Source organism: Anarhichas minor, unplaced genomic scaffold (genome assembly GCF_050575085.1).
Source record: "Anarhichas minor isolate MPS153535 unplaced genomic scaffold, ASM5057508v1 ptg000074l, whole genome shotgun sequence".
Lineage (NCBI taxonomy): Eukaryota > Metazoa > Chordata > Actinopteri > Perciformes > Anarhichadidae > Anarhichas > Anarhichas minor.
In genome coordinates this window covers 4818214-4844159 of record NW_027466520.1, presented here as the reverse complement: position 1 = coordinate 4844159, position 25946 = coordinate 4818214, and the positions used below count along the sequence as shown (strand labels likewise).

The window sequence follows — 25946 nt, the reverse complement described above, 5'->3', positions numbered from 1 at the left end:
AAAATACATTAAATCTAAAGACAGAAAAAACAATTGTTTTTTGTCAATAATGTTCCAAAGTCAGGTCGTATGAGGAAAAGTTTAATTTCTGGTATATATTTATATATATATATATATATATATATATATATATATATATATATGCAACAAGCAATCATTTTCTTCATTGATTAATCCACCTATTCTTTTCTCAATTAACAGATGAACCATTTTATCTATAAAATGTCTTAAAATAGTGAAAAATGACCGTATCCCACAACCTAAGATAGTAAATTGAACATCTTTGGGTCATGTAAGGTGAATACACACCTTGCTTCAACCAAAGATATTACGTTTACGATCATGTACGACCTAGATAAGCAACAGATTCTCCCATTTTGAAAAGCTTAAAACTAGCAAATGTTAAAAAATAACTAAATTGATGAATTGATTGTAAAGATAGTTGTTGATTAATTTTCTGTTGACTAAAGGATTAATTAAGAAATACAAATAGAAACAGTGAAGTACCTTATTTATTTGTGTATGAACTTCTAACATAGTATGTACTGTGGGCAGTATGTTGATGTTTTTTCTCTCTGTTCAATAAGCAGAGGATCGTCGAGCGTTGGAGTGGAGTGTGTCGGTCACAGGCTGAACTCCCTCACGGTGTCCCTCGCACTGCGACAGCCCGGGTAAGACCACTAGCTATTAGCATGGGTATCTGATGACGCCGGGGACTCTGCTAACCACTGATTATTCGGCCACTGGGGGAGTTTTGGTGAGCGGGAAGCAGAGAGGGGATCAAGTGCTTTTTCTTGTTCCTGCAACCTGTTCCTGCGCTGTGGCCAGACTCAGTGAACAGAAAATAAATGAGACAAACCTCCCTCATGTCTGCGCCCACCAACCCTCTTAGACACACACATTTACAAACTCACATTATTGCTAATCAGAGGTCTCAGGGTTACTTTAAAAAATGAAGCTAATCCCTTACACATCCACTGCTTAGAACCAGTAATGTAATATATTATGGTAATTTTTGAATATCCCTTTTTATTACGGATTTTTACAATAAGATTACAGTTATCCCATTATGTGTAATTGCATTACTCCCTCAGCTTAAATTGATAAACACACCCAACCTGGTGGCATGATTGCAAATAGGCAAAGCAAACTGTTTTGAAATGAGGTAATTAACAGCTGCGTGAGATGGTGAGAGATGTGTTGCCCCCGTATCCTCGAGCTTCAGAGGCCAGGGGAAGATTAGAGCTCTGATCTCATTCCCAGCACTTGTTTGGAGTCTGTCAGGAAGAGAAATGCCAGCATTAGAGAGGTACCGCCACACTCCTGATATGATGAAATAAGGAGAAAAGGGGAAAGGGAAAAAGATGGAGGGATGGACAGAAAGGACCATGCCCTTCTCTGAAGTGTCAGTAGCTTGTTTATTCTATTTTTCATCGTAGCTGCTGGGGCAAAGATTCCTATTTTTCCTTTATTTTTTTCCCCCCCCTCACCTCCTAACAAAAAACACTACTCTCATTTTTTATAGGTCTTGCAAACTCTCATGCCCCAGTGAAAATTACATTGTGAAACGGTAGAAATTTCAGGGCTGCCTGTGCTCTGCCCTGTCCCTCTGAGCTTTCAAGCAGTCAACAGACTGTGAAGAATAAATAATAAAAAACTATTGATTATTTTGATGACTGCAAGATTCAATTAGGTATTAATTTTGCCCTCCAGTGGACCTATCAAGCAACTCAAAGGAGAGGAGGTGGGAGGTGGGGGGTGGACCCCAATGCATGCATAGTATGGCCAGGCTCAGACAGAGGGGAAAATGTGTTTACCTCGGCGGGCAGAGAGGTGCATTGATGCGCAGTGTCCCACATTTAAGTGCTCCACAAATGAAGCCCTGATGACTAGTGACATTGTTACCAGGGATATGAGTATTGACCAGTCGGCTTACATTTTTAACGACAGCTTAAACTATTTCTATTGATTAACATTTTCATAGATTATCATGTGTCATATCAAAGAGGGCTGATTCCCGTGATGAGCACATTAAAAAGGCCCCTGTGGGCAGGAACTCATCGACCACCCTGATAGAAGGGAGGGGGGTTGACAGGACTAACCCTCTTCCTGTGCCTATATGTGCTGGTCACCTGTCCTTTGCTCAGATATATTTAGGCTGGACTTTATTCATAAATAAGAAAAAGGGCCGTAGTCCTGCTGTTCTGTGTCTCAGAGCCTGAGGTGGGGTGAACACTGTCTGAGGAGCTCTCCAGTCAGAGGACACAAGAGGGAAGAGACAGGGGGAGTGTGTGTGTCTGTGAGAGAGGTAGAGAGAGAGGGAGGGAGGGAGGGAGAGGGAGGAGGTGACATCTCCAGTGCCTGTCCTAGGAAGCAACCCCAGGCTTGAACCTGTGGTGGCCATTCAGATACACGAAGGTTGAGGAGGCTGCTTCTGGTTCAGTAGAAACATGTACTAGCTGCTCTCTGCGCTGTGGTGGCATGTTTTAGCTGCTGTTTGACTGACTTCTACATTTGGACTTTCTGAAAACCCTTTTTCTTTTTTTTACTCTTTTCTTCTGGAGCTTTGTTTAGGTAAGAGCGACGGCTTTCAAGAAACGTAACTTTCGATATTTGTAAAAGTCATAAAAATATACATAGACTGGATTCTGTTAATTGTGTTGGAGATCGAGATAAAATGTCTCAATGGACGCATTGAAACATTTGACGGTATTCATAAAATGCTTTTTTTGTCATTTTAAACCGCAGTGCTTCAGTTTATATCAATTATTCTCTTGTTTTCTACTGAGATGTTCAGACAGATAATGCTCTGATCATGTCATGTAGATGCTCTTCATTTTTCGTTTTAAGTGCTGACAAAAAATGTAGATAATTGGGCTAAAATGTTGGGAGCATCAGTGACTTCATCTCTTGTTTAAATCAGGCCTTAAGTTCATGTTGCCTCATACTCTGCTGCAACATGTCACCTTTGATCTCATTTTATGTCCCCAACTATGTGAAAATTGATCTAATCACTGGTGTGTGTTTTCACTCATATCTCCTTTCTAGATGTGGAATTATATTTATTTATCAGCACACAGCCCATAGACCTCTTTGTAGACTGCTGTCAGCTTAGTGTTTGCTGAAGATGAGGCACATGTCAGGTAGTAATGAGCCCTTGGAGATGGATGTATCACCGTTTTAGGACTGCAGGGTATAATGGTAACACCACGCGATCCGTAACAGTTCTTCACCAGGCAGCAGCCGGCAGTATCAGCGGGGTAGCACCAGCCTCAGATAAAAGAGAGCGCTGGAGAGGGAGGGAGCAGGAGAGAGAGAGGGAGAGTGATGAGTGAGCAATAGAAAGGAGAAGCTGGGTCGAGAGAGAGTGAGTAGAGACATAGAGAAGGAGCCGGTGAGGGTGAGACGCCGAAGCACATCTAACTAGGGGTGTTTTCTCTTTTTTTTTTTCTCCTCCCTGTTTCCCACCTGGGCTAGCAGCTCCCTCCAGGATCCGATGATTACAGGGCAGCTGAGCAAGCCGCTGCTCTCCCTGCGCAGCGACATGAGCGCGGCAGAACTCCGGGCGGACGACAAAGCGGCCACCCCAGACAGCGATCTGAACGACGAGCCCCTGCTCCTGCCCTCCGAGGCCACGGACAGAGAGGGCACTCCCAACAAGCTGTACGGTAAGTCGGCTCTCACGCCTCCCGTTTGTCCCTTCTCCTTCAAAGAGCTGCTGGCTGAAGTCTGCTTGAGGCAGCGGAGAGGTGAGAGCAGAGAGCTTCCAGTGCTGGGACAGGTGTCAACAGTGTCAGACAGCAAACTAAGTTTAGGTGCAATGTCCAAGTCCATGTTTGGCTCTTTTAAAGCTTGGACTTCCTGACGGGGAAATTGTATGTCATATGATTTTGGTGTGTTAAGATGTTTCATGTACCTTCAGATTTGTCTTGTGAGTTGAAAGTGTATTGACAGTACAACAGGCAGTCATACTGCAGAACTGTTTCTTCTGAAGATGCGGTACGTTTTAGTGGCCTTTAGTGTCTGTCTTAAATACTGGATACATTTGATGCTTTATTACTGTTGTATATTTCATGGCAGCATCTTTGCATGACTTTCCTCTATATAAAATCTCTCCAAAAGTTTAATTTTATCTTTAAAAATATTTTAGCTGTCAGGATATTTTGATTCAACCCCACCTTCACAACTCTGGTGGTGTTTGGTCTCTTTTTACAAATATTATATTTGTTACATTGTTACAATTAATTGCAACTTTTCAGACAATTACAACCTTGTTGTTGAGAGAAATTAAAACCTCTACTTTATGTCCGATATAATATTTATCATAAGCTCATCAGTTACAATATTACTGTTTCCAGATCATGCAGAGACTTCTCTTCTTACACTTATTTATTCTCAGTTTATTCAGTCATTTTTAGACTTTGCAAATGATCTTCAAAATGTCTCCATCAGCATGCCTCGTTATTGTTGCAGTTATCTCATTAATTGAGTGTGCACACTCTATTTTGGTGGAGTCTGCGTCTGTGTGTGTTTTTCTATCATGAGGTGTTTCAATTATGTGGACTAATTTACGAGGCCACATTATGAATCAATAAGCATAATGATATAAATTACAATTTAAGCTAATTTTCTAATTATTTGATGTAATGAGAAAGGTAATGTAACTCTTCATTAGAGAGATTATAAAGTCGTTAGAATTATAAATGATTACAAACTGAATATTTGTAATTACATTGAACTGCAGATAATAACTGCAGATTTAACAGATTTGTCCTGATGGAGAGAGCTACAGAATCCAAAACTTATATATTTAATTTCAAGGAAATGGTGTGCTCTCATCCCTAGTATGTGTGAAATGTTTCCATCGCCACTAAACAAATTAATTCCAAGACTGAAAGTTTTTATTTGCTTAATTTGAGTAAAACGCCTCTTTGAAGAGACCATTCTTAATATTCTGCAAATTAGAAGATTTCCTATGTGATTTGCTTAACATATCCTCATCTTTTACCTTTTTTGTCACCCTATTTTTGTTATTATTATAGTATTTGTTGTGTTGATGCAAGGTAACAAAAATCCTTCTTTGATGGCTTAAGGTGCTGCTTTCTGTTTTGTATATTTGTACAGAAAGTCTCTTCTGCTTGTGATCGTCTATTTGTCAGTTTTAGCATTTCTGAAAGTTAAACTGTGTCTATTTGTGTATGTGCACGTCTTAGTAGGTATGACGTTCTGATATATAATTGTTTTATTGCTGGTCATGAATTTATGCTGCAGTAAACGGTGCATAATTTCAGTTTTTCAAGATTTTAATGAGAGTTGTCGATAGAAATCCTGACGTCTGGGTGCCTGTGTGTCTGTTAGTGCGTGTTTCCTGGGAAGTAGCACAGAGTATATTATAGTGCCTATATACTGAGCTTGCCAAACATTTTTGAACGAGATGCAATAAGAATTTAGACAAGGGCTAGCCAAATGCGCTCAAACCTAATCAGTTAGAGTTCAACTGTCTTTTGAATCCTTTTTTTCAAGAATAACCTGAGGCGAAAGTCTTCTAAACAAGGACTGTGTACTGCAGGATTTGTCTCAGAAGTGTTGCAATTTGGTTTAATAAGCATCAAGTCTCTCCCTCTCTCTTTGTTTCTGATCAGTCTCTTTCTGACTCCTCTGCTCACTTGATACTTTCTGCCTCTCTTTTTCTCATCGTGTTAAATGCTTTACTATTTATTTGAAGTTAGTTTGGCTTTACATTACCAATCTGCCTCTGACAATGATAATTTACTCAGCAAAACATGCAAGTTGCTGCATTATATTTCCTGATCTATCAGATTAAGATTTTTCGTGTCTACTTTGTGCTTGGTGTTTGCTGATGTCTGATGGCTACTCGAAGCCTCTCCAGTGAGCATTTTTGGGGGATGGTTTGTCTCTGCCCGGTGGCGGAGCCCTGGGCTGTGCCAGCGGCAGGCTGGGTTTGGGAGCCACTGCCCACATGACGTGTCAGAGAGGAAGGCAGGGACGACGAGGAGACGTCGCACAGTAGTGTCGAGATAAGAGGGAAGAATAGGAGAGAGCATGTTTGTGTGTGGGGGGTTGAAGAAGAGACATTTCTCCATGAATTTCCTCAGATGCTACCAGAGAGAAGGTTTGGTGATAGTGATGGGTCACTTGCATATTATTTTTTTAACTCTTGTTTAGAACTAGAATGGTAGTCTCCTTGTTTTGTTGGGTATTCAGTTGGAGTCTGAGTGAACATTTTGGAAACTTTAATGTTTAAACAGCAGTTGATGGATTATATAACCCGCCATAGCGTCGGGTCTATGAACCCTCTCTTAAAGCAATTGAGCGTAACACATGTGGCCATAAAGGTAGAAGCTTTATGGTAGAAGATTTGTCTTAATTCCAGACAAGCTGACATTTTGAAGATGCTCAATTTCCACACAATAAGAAGTAATGTATCTAAAGGTATTTTGACTCTTAGAGTAGCTAAAGCATGATAAACAACAACAAGCAAACATTTTAGACAATCATGAGGATTTCTAGCTTTGTTACACCAGTTGGATTTTACGTTGTAGGTATTTGAGCCACATTGTATTTGAAGTGAACTCTTGTGGTTATAAGGAGATTGTATTAAGTTGATATTATCAACATGTATGTGACAGATATGAAAACAATCCTAAATAGAGCTTTGAAACTCAGCCTTAAAAGTGACATTATTCAGTGGTTTTATTTATGTGGTTGTGAACTGTGCAGAAGCCACACTATTCAGATTCCTCCCTTTAGTTTTTGCATTGTGGTAAAGAAGCATGAATCATTTCTGGATTCTCCAGTTTCAGAGTAAAGAACTTTGTTCTGTTTTACGGCGGTTATTTTGCATATTCTCTCTGATATAGTGCTCCAATTTCACGAGTGACATTTTCACACTTACCAACACGCTTACCCCATGCACAGAATACCAGCACACACTTAATGGTGTCAGGGTTATGCAAATCATGTTCACTAGAGTTCAAGTGTTACTATAAATCTCAATCGTGTCGATAGAACAAAAATGATCTTAAATGCAGTGAAACTGAAAATATAAGTTTAGAATAGGTGTACAGCATGCACACACGAGCATACACAGTGTATGATTCATACATTTGTGATGATAGATAATCATCTGCTGAGGACAATATACAGCTAATCAGTTAAATACCCCCATTAAATATAAGATCAACAAGATTTTTGTTTCAGAAGGTGTGCTAAATATGGCACCGTGACTTACTTTCTGGCAGTTTACATCAATATACATATCATTATGTTGTTATTGAAGAGTTGTGAATCATCATTGAGCGCTGATATCGCTGCATGGCTACTCTGTTCTGCGATTACATGTGCCATACACTGTATGTGTGTTTTCTAGAGAGCCAACCACAACTCTTCCTCCGTGCGGAACTGATGCTTGACTTCAGTTTTAGTCGTCTATGTATACGAGTTTGTGCTAGTATGAGAAGGAGAAGTCAGTTGGAGACAATGACAGTAGCGGTCATGTTTGTCGACAGTAAATTGTCCACCTTCTACACCCACCACATGCTTACTGCAGTGGTGAAAGGGTCGTTCTCCTAAAAGCTCGCTTGTGCAAATAGTCTTCCACTTCAGCTAACAGGGGCTACGAGGCACCACAAACATCCTGCCGCCTTGTATTTATTCCAAGTAGAAGTGGACATTAGGTGGGAAAGCTGTGGTTAGTAGGGCAAGCAATTCTTTTTTTCAAAGGACGGGATGGTGTTGGATGCGTACAGTTTCTGTCTTCTCTTCTCAAGCAAATCTCCCCCTTTCAGACATCAACAGACAAGATAATAAGACACTCAGAGCACAATTCCGTATTATATTCAGCAACCAAAGGCTCATCTCTTGTCAGTTTGCATTTACTCTCCCAAGGATGTGACGCTTCTATCATCATGCTGTCAAAGTGAGCCAGGCTGGAACGACAGGAGCACTCATTTCATACACTTACTGTCTACATGAAATGGTCTGCACTTATTCGGATTCTGCCAAAATGGTGGAACATTTTCACAAAGGTCACCTAGAGACCCCCCTCCCCAAAAGAGCAGAATGAATCTTTCATTGATTCCTGGTATTGGACGTCATTCAGAACAAAAAGTCCACGCCGAATGCCCCATCTGCTGCTGGCTTCTATACATGTCCAGGTTTGTTAGGCTTCACTTACAATCTGATTGTATGCTGGATTAGTGAAATTAATGTTATCCGGACACGCAGGACTTTATTTTGGAGAGAATTTAGAGTTGCGTCATTAGAAAAGTAGCAGTACTTCTATAGAGCTGTAGTCAACCAAAGAAAATCCTGGTTGACTACGACCTATGTGGTCGATTGGGGAAAACAATCTGCATGTTATTTCTAAATCAACTAAACTGGCCTAAATTAATTGTAAATAAACATTAAAATATTTAATTTTTTACCTAATAATTTTATAATTAAATGATAACAACACTCAAAGCCGACTAGCGTCCACCTGCCCGTATCTATATGATTTTGCCTGTAGTTAAGTTATTGATTAGATGAAACATTTTGACATTTTCTGATATGTTCACACTCAAAGCCCATCAGGAAGTGATGCCCAGGTATGAGTTTTATAAAGCAAGTTAATCTGCACGGCCCAACCTGCAAAAACACTCATTAATCAACTACCCGAACCCAACCCGCCCACTTGGTTGAACAAGAGCAAACCTACCAACAGACCAACAACCTTCTTCTCCTTAAATGTAACTTTGAACTATTTTTACAAGGCAATGTTTCATCCCCCTTTGTTTTACTCAGATTTTGATACCAGTATCCTGCTTTTAAATCTAGAATTTGGTTTATAAGTTACCAAATTCAGGTTCTCACAACATTAGTTTCTTTCTTTTAGTGTGGTGTTGATGAACACTATTGTCTACACATAAGAAAAGATGGAGCTACTTAGCTGGAAACAATTCAAACTAATAGAGGACCGTGGTGAGATAGTTTTAACTTGTCTGGATGACACAAGAAAAGTTTTGAATGTTACGACAAATATTTTTCTTTCTCTTTGTTAACGAAACAATAAGTAGGATTTGAACTTTGTCATTTAAAAAAAACACAAATCCTACTTATTCTGCCTTAAAGTTCCAAATTTTACATTTGCAAAAGTCACAACTTGACTTGATCTGCAAAACAATAAAAATCCACAAATTTTGTATATTAATATACTTAGTGCATACTTCATAATATTATTATGTAGTTCAGATATGAGACTGTCTTTTGTGCAAAATTCTCTTTTGCCTTTGTGTGAATACGTGTGTATGAATTTGCAAAGAGACACGCACACACACACTGCTGGAGGCACGAGTTGTTATTATTTTTGTGTAATCAGCTTAGTGAGCAGGATGCATGGTGGGATAGGCTGCTTGCTGATGCAAAGAGCCCCGTAATGTTGTGTGGTGAGGTTAAGTAATAAAGTGGCGCAAACCCAGTGCTGAATGGGCCACGCTGAGTAAATAAGAGCGGATAAAGGAGGCCGAGGGAGAACACGTCTCTCCCCGGGAGGTGGATCTCATTATGGGGATTTCATCTGTCTGCGCAAACTTGAAAACAAGCTTAATGCTTGCCTATAAAGCAGGTGTAATACATTCGCTAATATGCCCGCAGTGCTCGTGGCTACAGCAGCACAATCACTGCGTGGCTCAGAGGACAGGCAGGATGAGCACAAGGAGGACTTCTTGTTTTCGATGCAAACAGCAGTAAAGGTCACCAGGTTTCACGGCTGCTTGGTTATGCAGAAATGACTTTGAGCAAAATAAAGAACTTCAAAATAACTGACTATATAATTCTCCCTGTTGTTTGTATGTTTAAAGTAAAGAAGATTATTGTTGCCTTGACTCGAAAGTATTCCAAACAAAACATCACAAGTTTTGTAGGTGGATAGCTGTGGAGAAAATAAATTGAATTTCAATATGCATTTATTTTAGTTATACACTGTCTTTTAAGTTGGGAAAATCATTTTCCAAAAAACGTATATGTTGTGTATATGCGCTCCATAACCAATACAAGCCTTTCATGTAGAGCTAACAGAGAGGCATCACATCTCCTGGCATGGACACGGTTGGTGTTGTTGAGATGTAATTGAAGCTGCAAGGGTCACATTTTCGGAATAGAAATTACAGTCTTGTCTTTGACTTGTGTGGCGTGAACCAGAGATGCATCCCACAGCCCTTGTGTCCTTCACGAGCCTTTATTATTTATAACGCTCGCTCTTTGAGCAATGACCAGTACTAATGCATAACCTTCTGTCCTTCTGGCTGATTCACTTCCTTTGAAACCAAAGATTGAGGCAGGAGAAGTGGGTGTATGGTGGGTGAGGCAAGGGTGTGTGCGGGCGGAGGGGGGGGGGGGGAGTGCTAGTATAGGGCAGTGGAGATCCAGGCTATCGAGAAGTTATTATGTTTTTTCCCTTTATATCTGAGGATGTGGAATAACACTGTGATGATTCTTTTCTCCAGAATAGAGTTATGGGCTTCAAAGCAATACTATTTCCAGACGTCCCTCCTTCCACTATTTGTCTGCTCCACCAGAATAATGTGCTGGCTGGGGTGGGATGTGATGGGATGGGCTGGGTGTCTTTTAGCTGCGTAATTATTTGCTTGTTTCCACCTTAAACCACTCAGCTCTGTAAATATCACTGCAACAGGGGAATACAGTAACAACTAACGCAGGTCTTTCTTTCTCCAGATAAACTATTTTCGAGATAAACTCTGTTCAGCTCAGGTTCAGTGGAGGTAAGATAAAGTCTCGTGCAGCTTGTATCACCTGATGTCATCCTATAGTGATTGAGCCTGTGCTGCAGCGTCGGTGTGATCCATTGTTATAATACCTCTATGACAGAAGGAACGGGTGAGGAGGGGGAGGAGAGGAGGCTTTGAGGGGCAAGGGGTAGAAAGTGGGACATAGGCAGCATTAGTGCCGGATAGCCTGTGGGGCCCAGGCTGATGTGTCAGGCATGACATGTGGGTGTCTAGCCCCCCACACACACACACACACACACGCACACACTTCGCCCTGGACTGCCCTCACACCCCACTACTTCTAAATGTCCTGCAGCTGACCGGATGCAACATAGGATGGACACAAATCCCCCAAAAGATGCTGTTTTTAAAGTGATTACAGTTTGAAGATACTTGTTTAAGGTTCAACTGCAACTAATGATTATTTTTATTAATGATTAATCTGTTAATTATATTTTCATTCTACTAACTGTTGGAAAATAGTAAAAAAACAAAACATTCCAGAGGCCAAGGTGATAATCCAACAGTACAAAACTAAAATATTTTAGATTTGTAATGATGTAAAACAGACAAAAAAAAAAAAAATCAAATCATCATATTTGAGAAGCTGGAACCAGTGAATGTTTGAGATTCTGGCTCGATAAATACCTGCAAATTATTATTTGAATGGAAAAATTGTTCTTGATTAATGTCATGTTGATTGACCAAGCCATTCACAGCACTTGTCATAAAAATACAGAAATTAATTTTTACTATGGAGCTTTGTTCAATTAGATTTTATTCTTTTTTTTTTAAATTGAATTTATAAGTAGGGCTGCAACTATAGATTATTTCATTATTGTTAAATCTGATGATTATTTTCTCAACCTATCAATTATAAGAGTTGTCTATAAAACCATAGCAGCAAATGTACATGACTATTTCAAAACCCCGAAGTGATGTCTTCAAACCTAAATATATTTACTTTAAGTGTTATAATACAGGGTTTGTTTGCCTGACAATTAACTTCATCGGTTATTGAAATTGACACTTTTTTCGTTGATCAACAAACTAATCGATAATCGTTCAAACTGGAAGCCTTGGGTTTCTATTCAGACAAAGTATGAACAAAGGAGTGAGAAGAAAGCCTCTCTTCAGCACCGGGTTGCAGGCTGCCGGCAGCAGAATCCTATTTACAGCAAATATCATTTAAGTAATTTGGGAGGAGGAGCAATAGGCATCTCCTAAAAGGCTTACTGCTCTCTAAAGCTAGTCTTCATCTCAGCGTCCCACCTTCGCTGATGGCTATAAAAGGATGAGGAATAATTTGGATTGTTATTTGCCTCTTTCAACCCTGAGCTAATCAGGTTGACATTGCTTTGGGAATGAGGAGGACGCTCCATAACAGATGTGCTCATGTGCAAAGTGTCCCAAGTCCCCTGTGAAGACGCAACACAAAAGCCCTCTTCTCTCCTCCCCTCCCCTTCCTCTTCCCTTCTCCATCCTCCCCTCTCTCCATCACACCATCTCTCCTTCTTGACCTTTTGAAATGGGCAGTGCCTCTTCTCACCAATTTACCTCCCTCTGGTCCCTCTCATGCTTGTGCTGCTTCCATCTCCACTCCAGCATCAAGGGAGAGACAGGTAAGAGCTGGAGCAGAGCACTCTCATGTCAAAGAGCCTTTCGGTAAAGACCTGTGGCCACGAGTGAGAGCATAAGTGTTGGAGTCCTCACTGCTTTAAAGCATCGTTTGCATGCAGATTCATCCACAAACTGAAGTGTACTATTTTCTTTGGTTTACAATCAAAACCTCCAGCCAGTGGAGACATCTATTACACCGTCGCATCCATTTCCTCTCTGCTTCCTCTGTCCTCCGAGTCTTCCCTCCGGTGCTTGTGGCTCAGAAAAAGTCACAGAACTGCTGAGGTGTAAAATTCTTTCTGTTCGGCACACTCCACGGCACCACCTCCGATGTAATTCCTTAACTCCATAATTCCACTTTGTGCCAGAATAATGAATGAGATAGATTTTTTTTCCTCCCGTGTGAGATCTCCGCCCTTGCGCGACGAGGAATCTTGCTTTAATGTTAGAGGCCCAGAAACGGTGGCGTGGCCTCTTCTCCCTCTTGCCCTTCGCTGGGCTCTTAATTAAGGAAATGACAGCTCTTCTAGCAGCAGCAGTAGCCATAATGTAGCTAATAGTGTTACAGGCAGCTACTCACAAGTCCGTCTCTGGTGATTTTCTATCCCCAGAAACACTATTGACCTGTCCTCTGCAGCTTCTCCACCCCAGCCTCTAAACAGAGTATTACTTCCCTGCCGGTCCGGAGGGAGCCATCTGACTAAGAGCACCTGGAGTTATTGGCAGCAGATTATGCCCTGTGTTATTGTTGAGGGCTTTGGTGGGAGTAATGAAACACTGAGCTAAATCACTGATGATTCTTGGCCCCTCTTGCATTCTACAAGGAGTTAAGTAAATCACTATGAAACCGACACTGCATGTTGTAGGCTGCTCTCCTCCACACGGCACCATGCCTTGTGTGTAACAATGCTTTCTGGACTTTATTCCAGGCTGCTTTAGATAGAAAAGTGGAAGTGAAATGAGCTGTCGCTCTACATTTCATTCTCTCTCGACTGCCTTTGCAATGCAACATCAACTTTCAAAGTGGTATTAACAAAATCAATGGTCAAGCAATCTCGGACAATTGGTTGCGTATTGACGGAATTAACGCTCGTGTATGATGTGGCTTGTTTATCTCGGCCCATCCGTTACGCTTCAACCGCTCACGAACGCTCTGAATCAACAGCACACATGACAAAAATCATCGTGCTGTTTTGCATATTTGTGTGCTATAATAATTATCTCCACTTCAATAATTCAATGTATTATAACAATTACTAATGTAATCCTCTTATAATCTTCGGTCTTTTTGAATGTGTTCACATGTGAAATTATTTTCTATGGATTAGATTTCAGTGGCACAAATGATTGACACCATCTTAATAGCAAACAAATGCACTCAGCCAGACATTTTCAAAAGGACCATTATAAAAATGGGGGTTGGCTGTTCATTGTGAATAGCCTGAATCGTTACCAGGCCTCTCTCGTACATTTGACAACTTACATAATGCATTTCCACTAAAATAGCTTAAGTGTTAAAGCTTCTTTTATGGGCAAGAATTGATTCATGAATGCTTTGAGGCGAAAGCTAACACGAACACAAAGCTTTCAATAACACCCATTTTATTCAGACTGTCAATGTATGAAGCGGTTGCATTAGACGAGGTGGCATGCTGATTGCTTTATGAAATCCAGGCTAATTGTTTTGTGGTGTAGTCCTTGGGGCACCCTGCATTAAGACAGGCTGAACCAAGTCAAATAAATATGGCTCTTTGCCCCCCCCCCCCCCCCAACGGCCCGACACACACACACACACACACACACACACAGAGACCTTCTGCCTTGTGTGGCTTTGAAAGTCGCTCTCCAGTGGCCACTTTAGTGATCAATGAAAGAGAATTTATTTCGCAGTGGATATTGGCAATATTTCCATGACATAAGCTGCATCAAATTGCACTCTGTGCCCTGTAATAAATATAATTATTTCACTTACATACAAAAGCATTTTCAATGAAAATATCCTCACGTCGCTGTCGGCACGAGTTTGGAATTGTTAAGACTTGATTCATGTAATTTAATTACTTCTCTTTCTTTCAGTCAAGGCCGTGGAAAAACTTGAATACCTGTAAATTTAAGAGTTTTGATTTAAGGGTACTTGTACTGTAACGGTAGTGACGCTGCTCAGGAAGATGAAGCATGAATGTCCTAGATAAATGTAAAGCTATGTGGAATGTGCATCGCCTGGTCTTTCCTCCGTTTGGCCTCTTCTTTCATCTCTCCTCACATCAATACATCCATTCATTTCATTTTACGCATTGTGTAACCTGCGTATCACGCCATCGAAGGACTTTCTTCTTAGTAAAGGTTTGATCGAGATATTGTCCCTCCCCCCCGTCCCGTCCCGTCCCGTCCCGTATATAGTATTAATCTCAATCTGGAAATCCATTTAAGAATCATTCACATTGGATAAGCAGATTTTTTATTTTTTTTTAAAGAAAAGCAAAACATGTACAGAGATTCTAGCAATAAAGAAGAATTGAAGACCGACTCCCTGGGCCTTTCTCCTGTCAGCTATTTAATTTAGTTAAAGAAATTACACAAATCCTTTGGGGGAAAGATGTGCATGTGTATTTATTTATTATCGATTTTTCCCCCCCTGCGATAAACGTGTTAACGTTACAGATATTTGCAAGGGGATGAAGCTTTCTAAGTTATTGTGAAATGAAGGCATCAAAGAATCGTTATTCAGTAAGTCCCCCACACTGCTTATCAGATAGAATACATTATTCACAACCAATATCTTAACTACAGTCATGAGCCGTACTGTCTGGAGCCTGTCGATGATCTTATAAAGTCTCATTCCTTCATTATAGCTGAATATCTTCATTTAGCAAATTGCCTTTGTTATGATGCTGAATAGAAAATTCCCCGGCACAGAAGAACAGTGTGTCAGCAGCATTTCGAGAATTGTCTTTGAGGTGGTGCGAAAGTTGAGAGGCATCACTTTAATTTAAACAACCAAAGTGGGAATTAACTGCTTGGAGACAATACCGCTAATGAAATCCAGTCAGAAAATAATATGGCCTCATAATATTCACCCTCCAAAATAAATGTGAAATTATACAGCGGTTTATGATGACATTGTGCTCTATCTGTCACTTTATATTGACTCTAATACGGCCACAAAGTCTCTCCTGTTTGCTCAGATTGATCTTAATTCCAGATACCGAGTGCACAGGGTGGGGCTGCGCACAACGTGATCCATAATGGGTGAAATAATTGGTGAAAAGAGACTGGCTTGTCAAAATATGCAGTGCGTTGCGAGGTTGATAAGCGAGAGGATGTGGACCTCCATCGAGGAGCAGGGCCAGCCAGCCAGAGGTAGGAACCAGCTCGTAAAGCAGCCCCCCACCCCACACCCCCCCCCCCCCCCCACCCCTTGGGCTTTCACATCAGCCATCAAGCGCTGGAGGTTTGTTCGGTCATACCACTCACCAATTATTTGGATTTTATGTAAAGATGAAATGATTTTATTTGGCGGCGGGGAGTTAAAAATGTAATGCATAAATAAACATGACAGGCAATGAGATCGTTCTGGCAACGCTATCCAATAGTCTGCTCGGTATGAAGCTTTTAGAGAAGGACTACAAACCCCTGCATGCACTCTGTGTTTCACAAGAAACAAAACTATTCATCCTGTTTTCAGCAGACAAAAAAAGGTGTGCCTTTTAAATTCAAAACTCGATCCGAGCAGAAAGGCTAAGGGAGAGGTCAGAGTACTGGACAACCACAAAGTACAAATAATTAATAAAGATATGTCCAAAGAAACTGCTCAACTTCTTTGGATAATTGCTTGAAGGACAGCCGTGTTCACCCAGGTTAAGGCTGATAAAATATAGCAGCTGGCATCAATAGAAGGCCTGAAGTGGCACACCTGAATCAGTGGACAGATGTTATCCACTTTATTGACAGCCTGTCGGTAAAGGAACATGAGTCCTTGTTTATAATAGCACAACTTATTACAAAAGACATTCATCCTCTGAACATCTTTCAGAAAATCCTCCTGAATGTTTCTGTTGTTTCTTTGTTTATGCCGGTGTTCAATGTTTGTCAAGGTTCATAAGACTATTGTTTTGGTTCAAGTTTTCAGCACATTCTAGCTTTAGAAAGATCTAAACACTCTTCACATTAGGTTCTTCTTTTAAACGAATACTCACAGAAAATTAAACAGAGTCATTTTTTTGTATTTCTCTTCTGGACAGTTAGTTTGCTAAAATACATCTAAGAGACATTTAATTTTTCTGACAGTTCTTTCTGCAACATTGACTCGTCTTTGCACTCAGCGAGCCTCTGTGTCAACAGTGAGGCCTCGTCGGGGTCAAAGGGTGAGGGTCGAAGCAGCCTCTCTGACCTTCTACAGCGATCCAGCACCGCTGAGAGATTCTGTGCGATAGCGATTGCTACGATATCCAATCGGTGGTGTCCTTTGTTTTCCCTGCAGCCATCAGCAAGCTTATTATCATGTCCCTGTCTGCTCCACTCCACTCTGCCCTCATAGCAAACAGGTCTAATTGTGTCTCGTAGCTGCAGGCCCAGAGCGGAGGGTGGGGAGAGTGGGTTTAGATGAGTGATACTCGCTGATGTAAATGGCTGAATAATATGGCCCCGGCGTTTGTGGTGGAGCTCTATCTCTCAGCGGTAATCCAGGCCATCGGGGACCCGCCAGTATGCATCATCCCCCATCAATGAGCCTCTCCGCTGGTTGGTAATTTATTCAGCGCTACAGCGGTTATTGATAAAGCACTTAAACACAAATTCCCCTCCTTTCCCAACTGCCCTCCTCTGCGCCGCACGACAATGTGTTGTAATATCACAACGAGGTCCGTGTTGTGTGTTTATCTACTTATATTGCCCGTGTTGATCTAAGCTGGATTCTCTTTTTTTCTTTCTACATGGATCTCTGCCTGTTGCTCTCCCAGGAGCTCGTGACGGTTCGGTCCAGTCTGACACCAGCAGCAGTCCTGAGCAGAGTCACCTGGGCCAGTCCCACCTAGGGTTCCCCATGGGTCCACAGGTGAGCGACAATCTCTGCAACAAACCGAACCCAAATTTAAGATGCTCTGTTTAATCAATGGTAATGTGAAAACTTTGAGTAAGCTAACATTTTGATTCAAGGTGTTTTATTGTCCTCCCGGTTCTACAGGAAGAATCGTTTGAAATGCTTTTGCTGGGACGCTTAATAATAGGAACAAATGAATACTAAATATAAGAACCAATACAAATATCCATGAGGAAACATAATGAGGCTGCTCATCAGGTTTCAACCACCTGCTTGAGGCATTTAAGAAGTTTGCAAAAAGTATTATGACACCTGTACTCAACTATAAGAGTTGAGTTAGCCTCCTTTTCATCAAGCTTACAGAAATCTGCAGAAATGTAATTCAATAAAACTGACATAATAAGATATTAGACAAACGGTTTGTGCTCTTGAACCCAGTCTTTTCAGCAGTAGAGTCTTGTGTGATCCCCTAAATATCTATTGTGATTGTCTGTTTAAGGTCCCTGAAAACTTTGATTCAAATCTTTCAAGTTCTTCATATTGTATTTTTATTGTTTTTAAATATTTAGATCGCCCACTGTGTCTCCACCTTTATTCTAACTGACTTCTAAACTCCTAAATATACTGCAACAAACGTAGCTGACTAAAGCAGAGAGCTGACAGCCTCATCAGGTTTCAAGTCCAGAAGAAAGGACACATGTGACACCAGACATAAAGGTACAAAACGTATAAGTCCAGTGAGAATTGGACAAACACATTGGTTTCTTCTTTTTGATGACGAGCGCTCCGACGTTGTCCCCGGTCCTCCTCGTTGGGCTCCTTCCTAGTTTATTTCTCTGCCTCCATGCATGAATGACTCCAAGATGCCAAACTTCATTATATTAAGAGCAACTCAAAGAATTGACGACTAACTCGGCTCTGTTAATTGAGTTATATTTACTCACAGCTATAATGAGAATAAGATTAAGGCGTTTGTCAGTTGCAGTAATCAACTTTATATTCTGTGTGGTGAGTGAAACAAAAAAAGAAACACTCACTGAATGCTAAACGGTGAATCATTTTCAGCTGCGATGTGAAAGGTATTTTGTCATCACACATCAAATGTAATTGACTCGTGGCACTAATGAGCTGACGATACAGGCCTTGTCAAAACAAGCAGGGAGGCACAGAGCGCGAGCCTGCAGCCCCGTTAATAGCTCAATCTGCCTTTGTCCTATCTGATTGGATTTATTGGCCTGGTGGCTCTGCGATGTTTAATGAACATCTATCTCATTAGTGTTGCTCAATGTCACCGCTCAACACACAAGCGTCCGGTTCCCTCCACCCTCTTTAATAAGGCCATTCTCCCTGCTCTCAGTGTTACTCAATGCCAGTCAGTCCTCATCAGGAGAAACAAAAGAGGAAACATGAGAGAAGGAGAGTGGTTTCGTTGGGCAGGTTTATAGGGTGAGAAATCCCCAGTGAAAGAGTCAATCTGCTGCAAGTGGGAATGAAGAATGAGCTTAATTAAAAGCATTTTTTTTGATTACAGACACCCTCGCTGGTCCAAGCCACTGTCTTTGTAATAGATAAGAAATAAACACAAAAGGAAGGCATCTCGAGCAGGAAGCAGTTACAGCCTGAGCCTCAGCAGGCGGCTCTCAACCGTCACCATCTAATATATTAATGCTGTCAGTACAGTCTCTGTGAAGCTAACACTTTTCAGAAACAAAGGCGCTCCGCATGCCATACCCAATTCTCTTGTTCCAGGATCAATATGTTTTGATAGATTCTCGCTCCAGAGCCGGATATTGTTCGAACAACCATTATCCGATGGTAGTTTACCCAACATGAATCCACCTTCCTTCTGTTTCCCACTCGCAGTTAGGATGACAAAAGTCTGCTATCTGGGTGATTATGGGCAATTTCTCAGTGCCAGAGCTGCCAAGCAGATAGAAGGGCCTATTCTCCCCTGATGGGCAGAGAGGCTGGGTACCACATCCAGTCCTGAATGGGGCTGCTTCCCCATCCAGAGCCCAACACACACCCAGTGTGTGCGTCCGTGTGGCCCCTAGGAGACCACTTCTCGACACTCAGCCGTCAGCCTGCCAAGCACTGTACAACAGCACCTATGGAGAGGAAGAGTGAGAGTATCGGGCGAAAAGCCAGACGGTGAACTGCTGTTGGTAATCTAGATGAGAGGTGCTGGGGATTCTCGTAGTAATATATACAGTGTTCTCACCTCAAATGAAGATCATAATCAGTCTTAAAGTGGCACAACATAAACACTAAGAGCTTTTCCATGCTTTAAAAATATTCTCCAAAGTTACTGTCTCTCTGCAGCGGCCTGTTTCTCCAAAGCTGCCTGTAATGATAAATAAGTCAGGGCTACATCTGATAATTGCAGAATTGTCTTTTAATGTTATTCTCTTCTATGTGAGGCTGTCTTTGCTGTCAAGCCTGGCAGTCTCATTTTGTTTGACTCAGAGATGAATGTTCAAAGACTGCCTTTGATTATATGTTGCTTCGATTCAAGATTAAATTTAGTCTAAAACGCAAGATTAAACATATGTCACTTGCAGCTAACAAACGGGTAGCCTTTGTTATCGTCCTTTGAGGATTCTCTGGGATTATTAATTCATTTTTTAAAGTTAATGGCAAATGTCATTTTGAATGCTCTCAGAAGCGTCAGATATTGTCATTTGTTATGTGCTGGTGTTGGATATCAAAGCAAATGTAGAGAAAGAGGAATCCTATATAGTGTGTATGATTACTCCTGCCAGCAACAATCACCTCTCCACGCTTTGTGTTGTTCTTTGAACAGCTTAGAAACACAAACAGCTATTCATTTGTCTCTCAGTGCAGATATTTCGCCCTGAGATCTCTGTGCGTTCTGGCTTTAAACCCACACGACCTCGTACCTCTAAAAAAACGTGATTGCATGTATGTCGGAGTGGGTGCAGGCGTTCCGCACCATGCAGGGTTATCACAGTGACACGCCTGTCACCTAGGAGCACCGGATTTGGGAGTACGGTGGGGTCTTCGCACCAGTCAGCCCGCTCTGCCTCCCATGCATGCTGCAGACACGCCATGCAAAACAGAAGCAGATAGCTGACAATTGGAGTTAAAGGCTTGAGAACTTAAGTCACAGTGGAGGAGTCAACACAGTGCAGCCAGGCTCACCTAGCAATGTCTAAAAGGCTGCTTTACTGTGGACACAATGCAAGCTGACAGTGTATTATTTTATTCCAAACAATTCAATTCAACGCTTAAACAGTCATTTTGTTGGATTTTGCCGCATCCTCAGCATCTCATGTCTCGTACCTCCAATGTAAATTCAGTTTGACATGCTCAAAGGCTGACATAATATGAAAAAAGGTTTTATCAGAATGAACACAATTTACGATGTCATTCCCTGTGTATTCATGGAGATTTCCGCCTCGGTACAAACATTACCACTTCTGGCTCAAAGCTCTCGATGAAAAATGTGTTGGTGTATTACCAAACCGACTTCCTCTGGAAAATACATTTGAAGAGATCTTCTACTGTGCAAAATATCTCGGAGCGATACTTCTGATAACATATCTTTTCCTCCATGGGTACGACTGCACCGAATCCACTTGAACTAATGTGAATGAATGGATACATGAAGACCTGAGAGTGATGTGTTGTATCCCTCATCAAAAGGGTAAAGCACTGCTACGTTTTTTTAGAAAAATGCACCGTGTATTTCAGGCACATTTCTGTGGTACCAGGGATTTGTTCAATGGGAGGAAACATAAATCACTCTGCATCTCTGTGAAAGACAAATTCTCAGCTCTTTCACAAAGATTGGATTTCATCTGTGCCTGTACCAACGGCAGTGTGTTTTGACTGTCAGTCTGTGACACAGCAAAGCACAGAAATCATCGGCAAAACAACCGCATTCATCAAAACACATTGATTAGTGACACAGTCACTTTGGTGGCATCTGCTTTTCTGCCTTACTTGACTCAATTATGCATCCCAGAATATAAAATAGTGTATATATATATATATATATATATATATATATATATATATATATATATATATATATATATTCATCAATCAAATGTGATGCCCTCACTCCGTGTTTTTCTACTGTAAAACAATTATTCTGCAGCTCTCACAAGTAATGCTGGCAGATAATTCATTGTTATCATTTATCAGCTACAGAGGAATTTTATCATGTGTTTGTTCTACAAAATGGTAAATTAAGGATTTTGAGCAAAAATCAGCTATGGACGTTTTCTACACATATGAAGAGTTTGGTTTCATAATCAGTGGAACACTGATTATTTTATGTCGTTATTCATATATTTGTCATTTTGGGATATATGACGTTATTGGAAAATATCATCCAGCGTTTGGTTTGGTAATAAGATATTTTACATTAATGATATTAATTGTGCAATCTAAATAAAAAAAGATGTGACTAAAATCCAATACATTCTCTACCATCAGATGCTTAGTCAAATGATTAATAATTCAATACTTTTTATTTACATTTAAAGTCACCGTGAAAAGGAGGTTAGAGCGTCTTTAGCTTTTGTGATGGGACGTATTTCCATGTGTCCCAGTTAGCTACGAGGGGGATTTAAATCAAACTCCTTAATATAGTAGTGACAGTAATAGTGAAAGTGATTGGATAGCTATAATGGCCGTCCTTTAGTCTGTGATTTTATATTGTTATATAATGCATGTGTTGTTGTGTGTGTCTGCTGTAGTCCCTCCTGGTGGCCCAGCAGCTGGCCAACGCAGTGGGCGGCGTGATGTCCGGGGCGGCGCCAGGCATGAACCAGCCCATCCTCATCCCCTTCAACGCAGGCGGACACCTGGGCGGCCAGCAGGGCCTCGTTCTCTCCCTGCCCACCGCCAACCTCCAGAGCCTGGTGGCTGCTGCTGCTGCGGGGGGCATCATGACGCTCCCTCTCCAGAACCTGCAAGGTAAGAAAGAGGGCAGTGTCGACAAGCAGCGACTCGTTCTTATGACAAAAACAGGGTCAACGTGACATCCCCGGAAGAAGGTGGAAAGTATGATTAGTAATAAATACAACAAATAATGATCCCACCGCAGCTTGCTATACATCCACTGTATGACATAGACACGTTTTTTTGTTTTTTCTTCAATAAAAATGTTTTACAAAGCTCTTCACCAGGTAAGAATCCTTCAGGGGTTTGTATCCCAAAAAGCTGCTATCCTCAACTTTCCCGAAGGAACAACCGTATTAATTACAGGTCAACATTTTGCAGTGCAGCGCAAAAGCACTTTATGCCTCTTTCCTGTACATAAGAGTGCACTGTACTTCACTTTCTTATCTTTTTTTCCACCTCATCTGTCCATCCACATGGCTGTACTTATCCTTGCCTTTTAAACTTTAATGCCCAAGTGTTCTCTTTTGATCATAGTTGTAAATGGTTTTCATTTTAATGTTTAAAACATTGTCTCTTTTATACCATTAGATTGAGGGATGGATGGGGAAACCATCAGTCATAAATCTTGGATGAGAGAGCTGCACTAATGTAAAAAGATGCCAGGCTACATGTAAAGCAGTGTGTTTTTGGGACGGAGATTACAATAATGCCAGTGCAGCACAAAGTGCAGGGAAAGCTCCCCTCATGTGGGGAAATGGATGGACAGATGCCCTGAGTGAGGAAATGTGGAGGTAGAAGCCTAATGGACACAAACATGCATAAATAACAGCAGCCATCGCTGTGGGCAGAGCTTTTAATAAACCCACATCTATCCAGCGAGCCCTCCAATGTATCCATCAGTAGTGGACGATAATGGGCCCAGCAGGCCCGTCTGACTCACACTTCAACAGATCTTCCTCCCGGTGCACGAGGAACAACCCAGAGGCTTCAGTGATCTGATGAACTGATCGACAAACACATTGTCAGGGTGTCAGAACGCCAAAACAAACACCTCTCAGTCATCCTTATTGTCCACTGACAAACAAACCAACAGACAGCCCGGGAATCCAATGTCCTGATAAAATTCCCCATCCATGAGCGATAGCAAAAGCAAAAAAAAAAAAAAAACTGTTGAGAAATGCCTCTGTGGCAGATCTTTTTTTAAGCGTGTGGACTGACAGACTGCCTGTTCGCACGTCCTCTTATCTAAAGGGGATGCATTGAAGGGACCTCCATGGAGAGAAAGTGACACAAGTCACGAGTGAAGCTAAATGTCTTGACTGTGTCCGAGCCCCTCTGGCCACGCGACGCTCCTCCACTCTGCCCTGTCTGAGCTCATCACAGCTCCGCTGAATGAGGCCTGCTGGCACAGCACCTCTGTCAGACAACTGCAACTCTGGCCTCTGCCCCCGCATCCCCCCCCTCGCTTCCCCTCCCCCGCCCCTCCGGGGTCTCCAGGCCTGATTAATCACACACATAATACAGCGGCACACTGTCGCCAGGGAGCAGTCGGGCTCATTTCACGACCTCAGGAGCAAGTGTGCTTTACAGCGCTCACGCTGTTAGCTAATTAGCGTCAGATCAGACACAAGACAACTGTGAGGCACAATAATGAGACTCCAGGAGGAGCCCAGCCAATGGCTGTATTTAAATGTGTTGAGGCAGCTAATGACCAACTAATAAGGCTGTTTGTCTGGGGCAATGGGCGCCTGAGGGTGGAGGAATTGAATTCTTTACATGAGAGCCGGCATGCTTGCAGTCTCATAGTCTTTATGAGAATGTAATGTTTAATAAGTTATATTAGAATATTTCTAGTCAGTCCAGTTTGTTCATTTTGTACATTTTCATATTCTGTTTCAATGAAAAGATAAAATCAGATGAACTAACAACAGCATCTTTGATCACACGTTTGATCTCACTAATCAAAGCTCTGTAAGCATCGCGTTGACAAGAGGGGACCGGCTGCACCGCTGTGAGCTTTAGGAGGGCAGCTCCCTCCGACTGTGATGAATAACTATCACTGTAATGGGGTTGTGCTATAAATTTGGAGCAGTTGCTTAAATAAAACTGAGCAGCGTCTTGTGGCAGACTCAGTAAACACAGGCACCAGTGTAACTGGTTATTTGTCAGAATGATTTATGCCTGCAAACATGCAGTAAAAACAAATTCCCAATGAAACTAAACAAGGGAGAAAGTTATCTTTTGTGACAGAGTGCACACAATTCTCGCTGACTTCACAGAGGGAAAAAACTAGGTTGGGTCATGCTAGAGGTCTGTAAATGTGACGGCTCATATGAATAAAAAAAACATACGTGATTTTCACAATTTCAAACATAAGTATGTACGACTGCAGACAGAACACGTACAGATCGTTTGATATGTTGCTAACTTTCTGATGCATTTTTAATAGGCTTTTATTTCACATGATTTTATAACAAGCAAAACATGATTACCACACTTGTAAAACTAGTTGTATCAAAGCACTGTACCGTGTAATGCCCAATGGGAGGAAGCAGAACAAAGTCTCATCTGTCTACTCTTCTTCTCTAAGACTCACTCAAAGGTAATGCAAGAAGCTAGTTTACTGGCGCTCTTTCATATTAATAAGCATCTCCCACCTTATTTGCTGTGAGCAGAAAGCCAGGCAGCGCACCACATCAGAGAGCTGAGCTCTAATGGTGAGGTGAGAGCATTGTTCCTCTGTACTCGTCCGCAGGAAACACAAAACAGCACTCAGGCTTCCTGATAAAGGTCGGCATCCCACTCACCTGCAGTAATGAGACCCGGTGTCAGTGCCAATCAAAGGCTCGTCTGCCGTTCTGATGAAAATGTTCAGCGGTGTCGTTCGCAGGTTGCGAGTGTTGGTGCGATACAAATTAGGGAAATCACTCTGCTCATTACACCACCAAAGGGTGGGCTCCTCGGGGGGGGGGACAAATGTTTCCACACTAGTAAGACATGTCAGACTGCATCTCTTCTGCCTCAGCTGGCTGCTGCTCCTTTAGGAGGTTAGATCACCGGGCCGGGCCACTGACTTGACCCCTGTCTGCTGTGGCTATGCCTCTGTGTCCCTTTACCCATTACATTATCGGAACTAGAGGATTTCAAACATCCTTTTTGGGGGTTTCTTACAGCCACACTAGTTGCTCGTTGTGCGCGTTTTTTTTCTTTTTCTCATGTGTGAATTTGTCGAATCATTTTGGGATGACAAAATAAATAAGCCATTGTTTGTGTGCACGTTGAACCAACAGAGGAGTGCATTAAGAGGACTCAGAGCAAGCGGTCCACATTTCCTCACATCAACACTGGCCATTTTAACACAATAGAGGCCAAACCCATCCCTCCTCCCTTATCGCTGTTTAATTTGAGGTGTTCTCCGGCAGTATGTATTCCACGTCGTCCTTTAATGATTTAACTTTGCTGTGGTTGTAAGATGACTCACAGGGGAGAGAGCTGCATTAAATAAATAACAGTGATAAAATGTAGACCTCATACATTTCAAAGCTAATGCAACTAGCGGTGCAATAGGAGCAGCTGCACACAGTCCTGGAGCGGTAATTTGATTGATTTGTTGTGACAGCAGCCAA

General features: G+C 41.7%; 1 protein-coding gene across 1 annotated transcript in view; it reads left to right on the top strand.

Annotated features, from left to right (window-relative positions):
• The first annotated feature begins 3276 nt into the window (after positions 1 to 3276).
• Positions 3277 to 25946, top strand: part of pou6f2 (POU class 6 homeobox 2) — a 59943-nt gene continuing 37273 nt past the window's right edge. Inside the window, exons 1-3 of the mRNA XM_076080510.1 lie at positions 3277 to 3668; positions 17366 to 17460; positions 22173 to 22392. Of these exons, the coding sequence (XP_075936625.1) occupies positions 3497 to 3668; positions 17366 to 17460; positions 22173 to 22392 (487 nt within the window). The 5' untranslated portion in view covers positions 3277 to 3496. The remainder of the gene's footprint in view (positions 3669 to 17365; positions 17461 to 22172; positions 22393 to 25946) is intronic.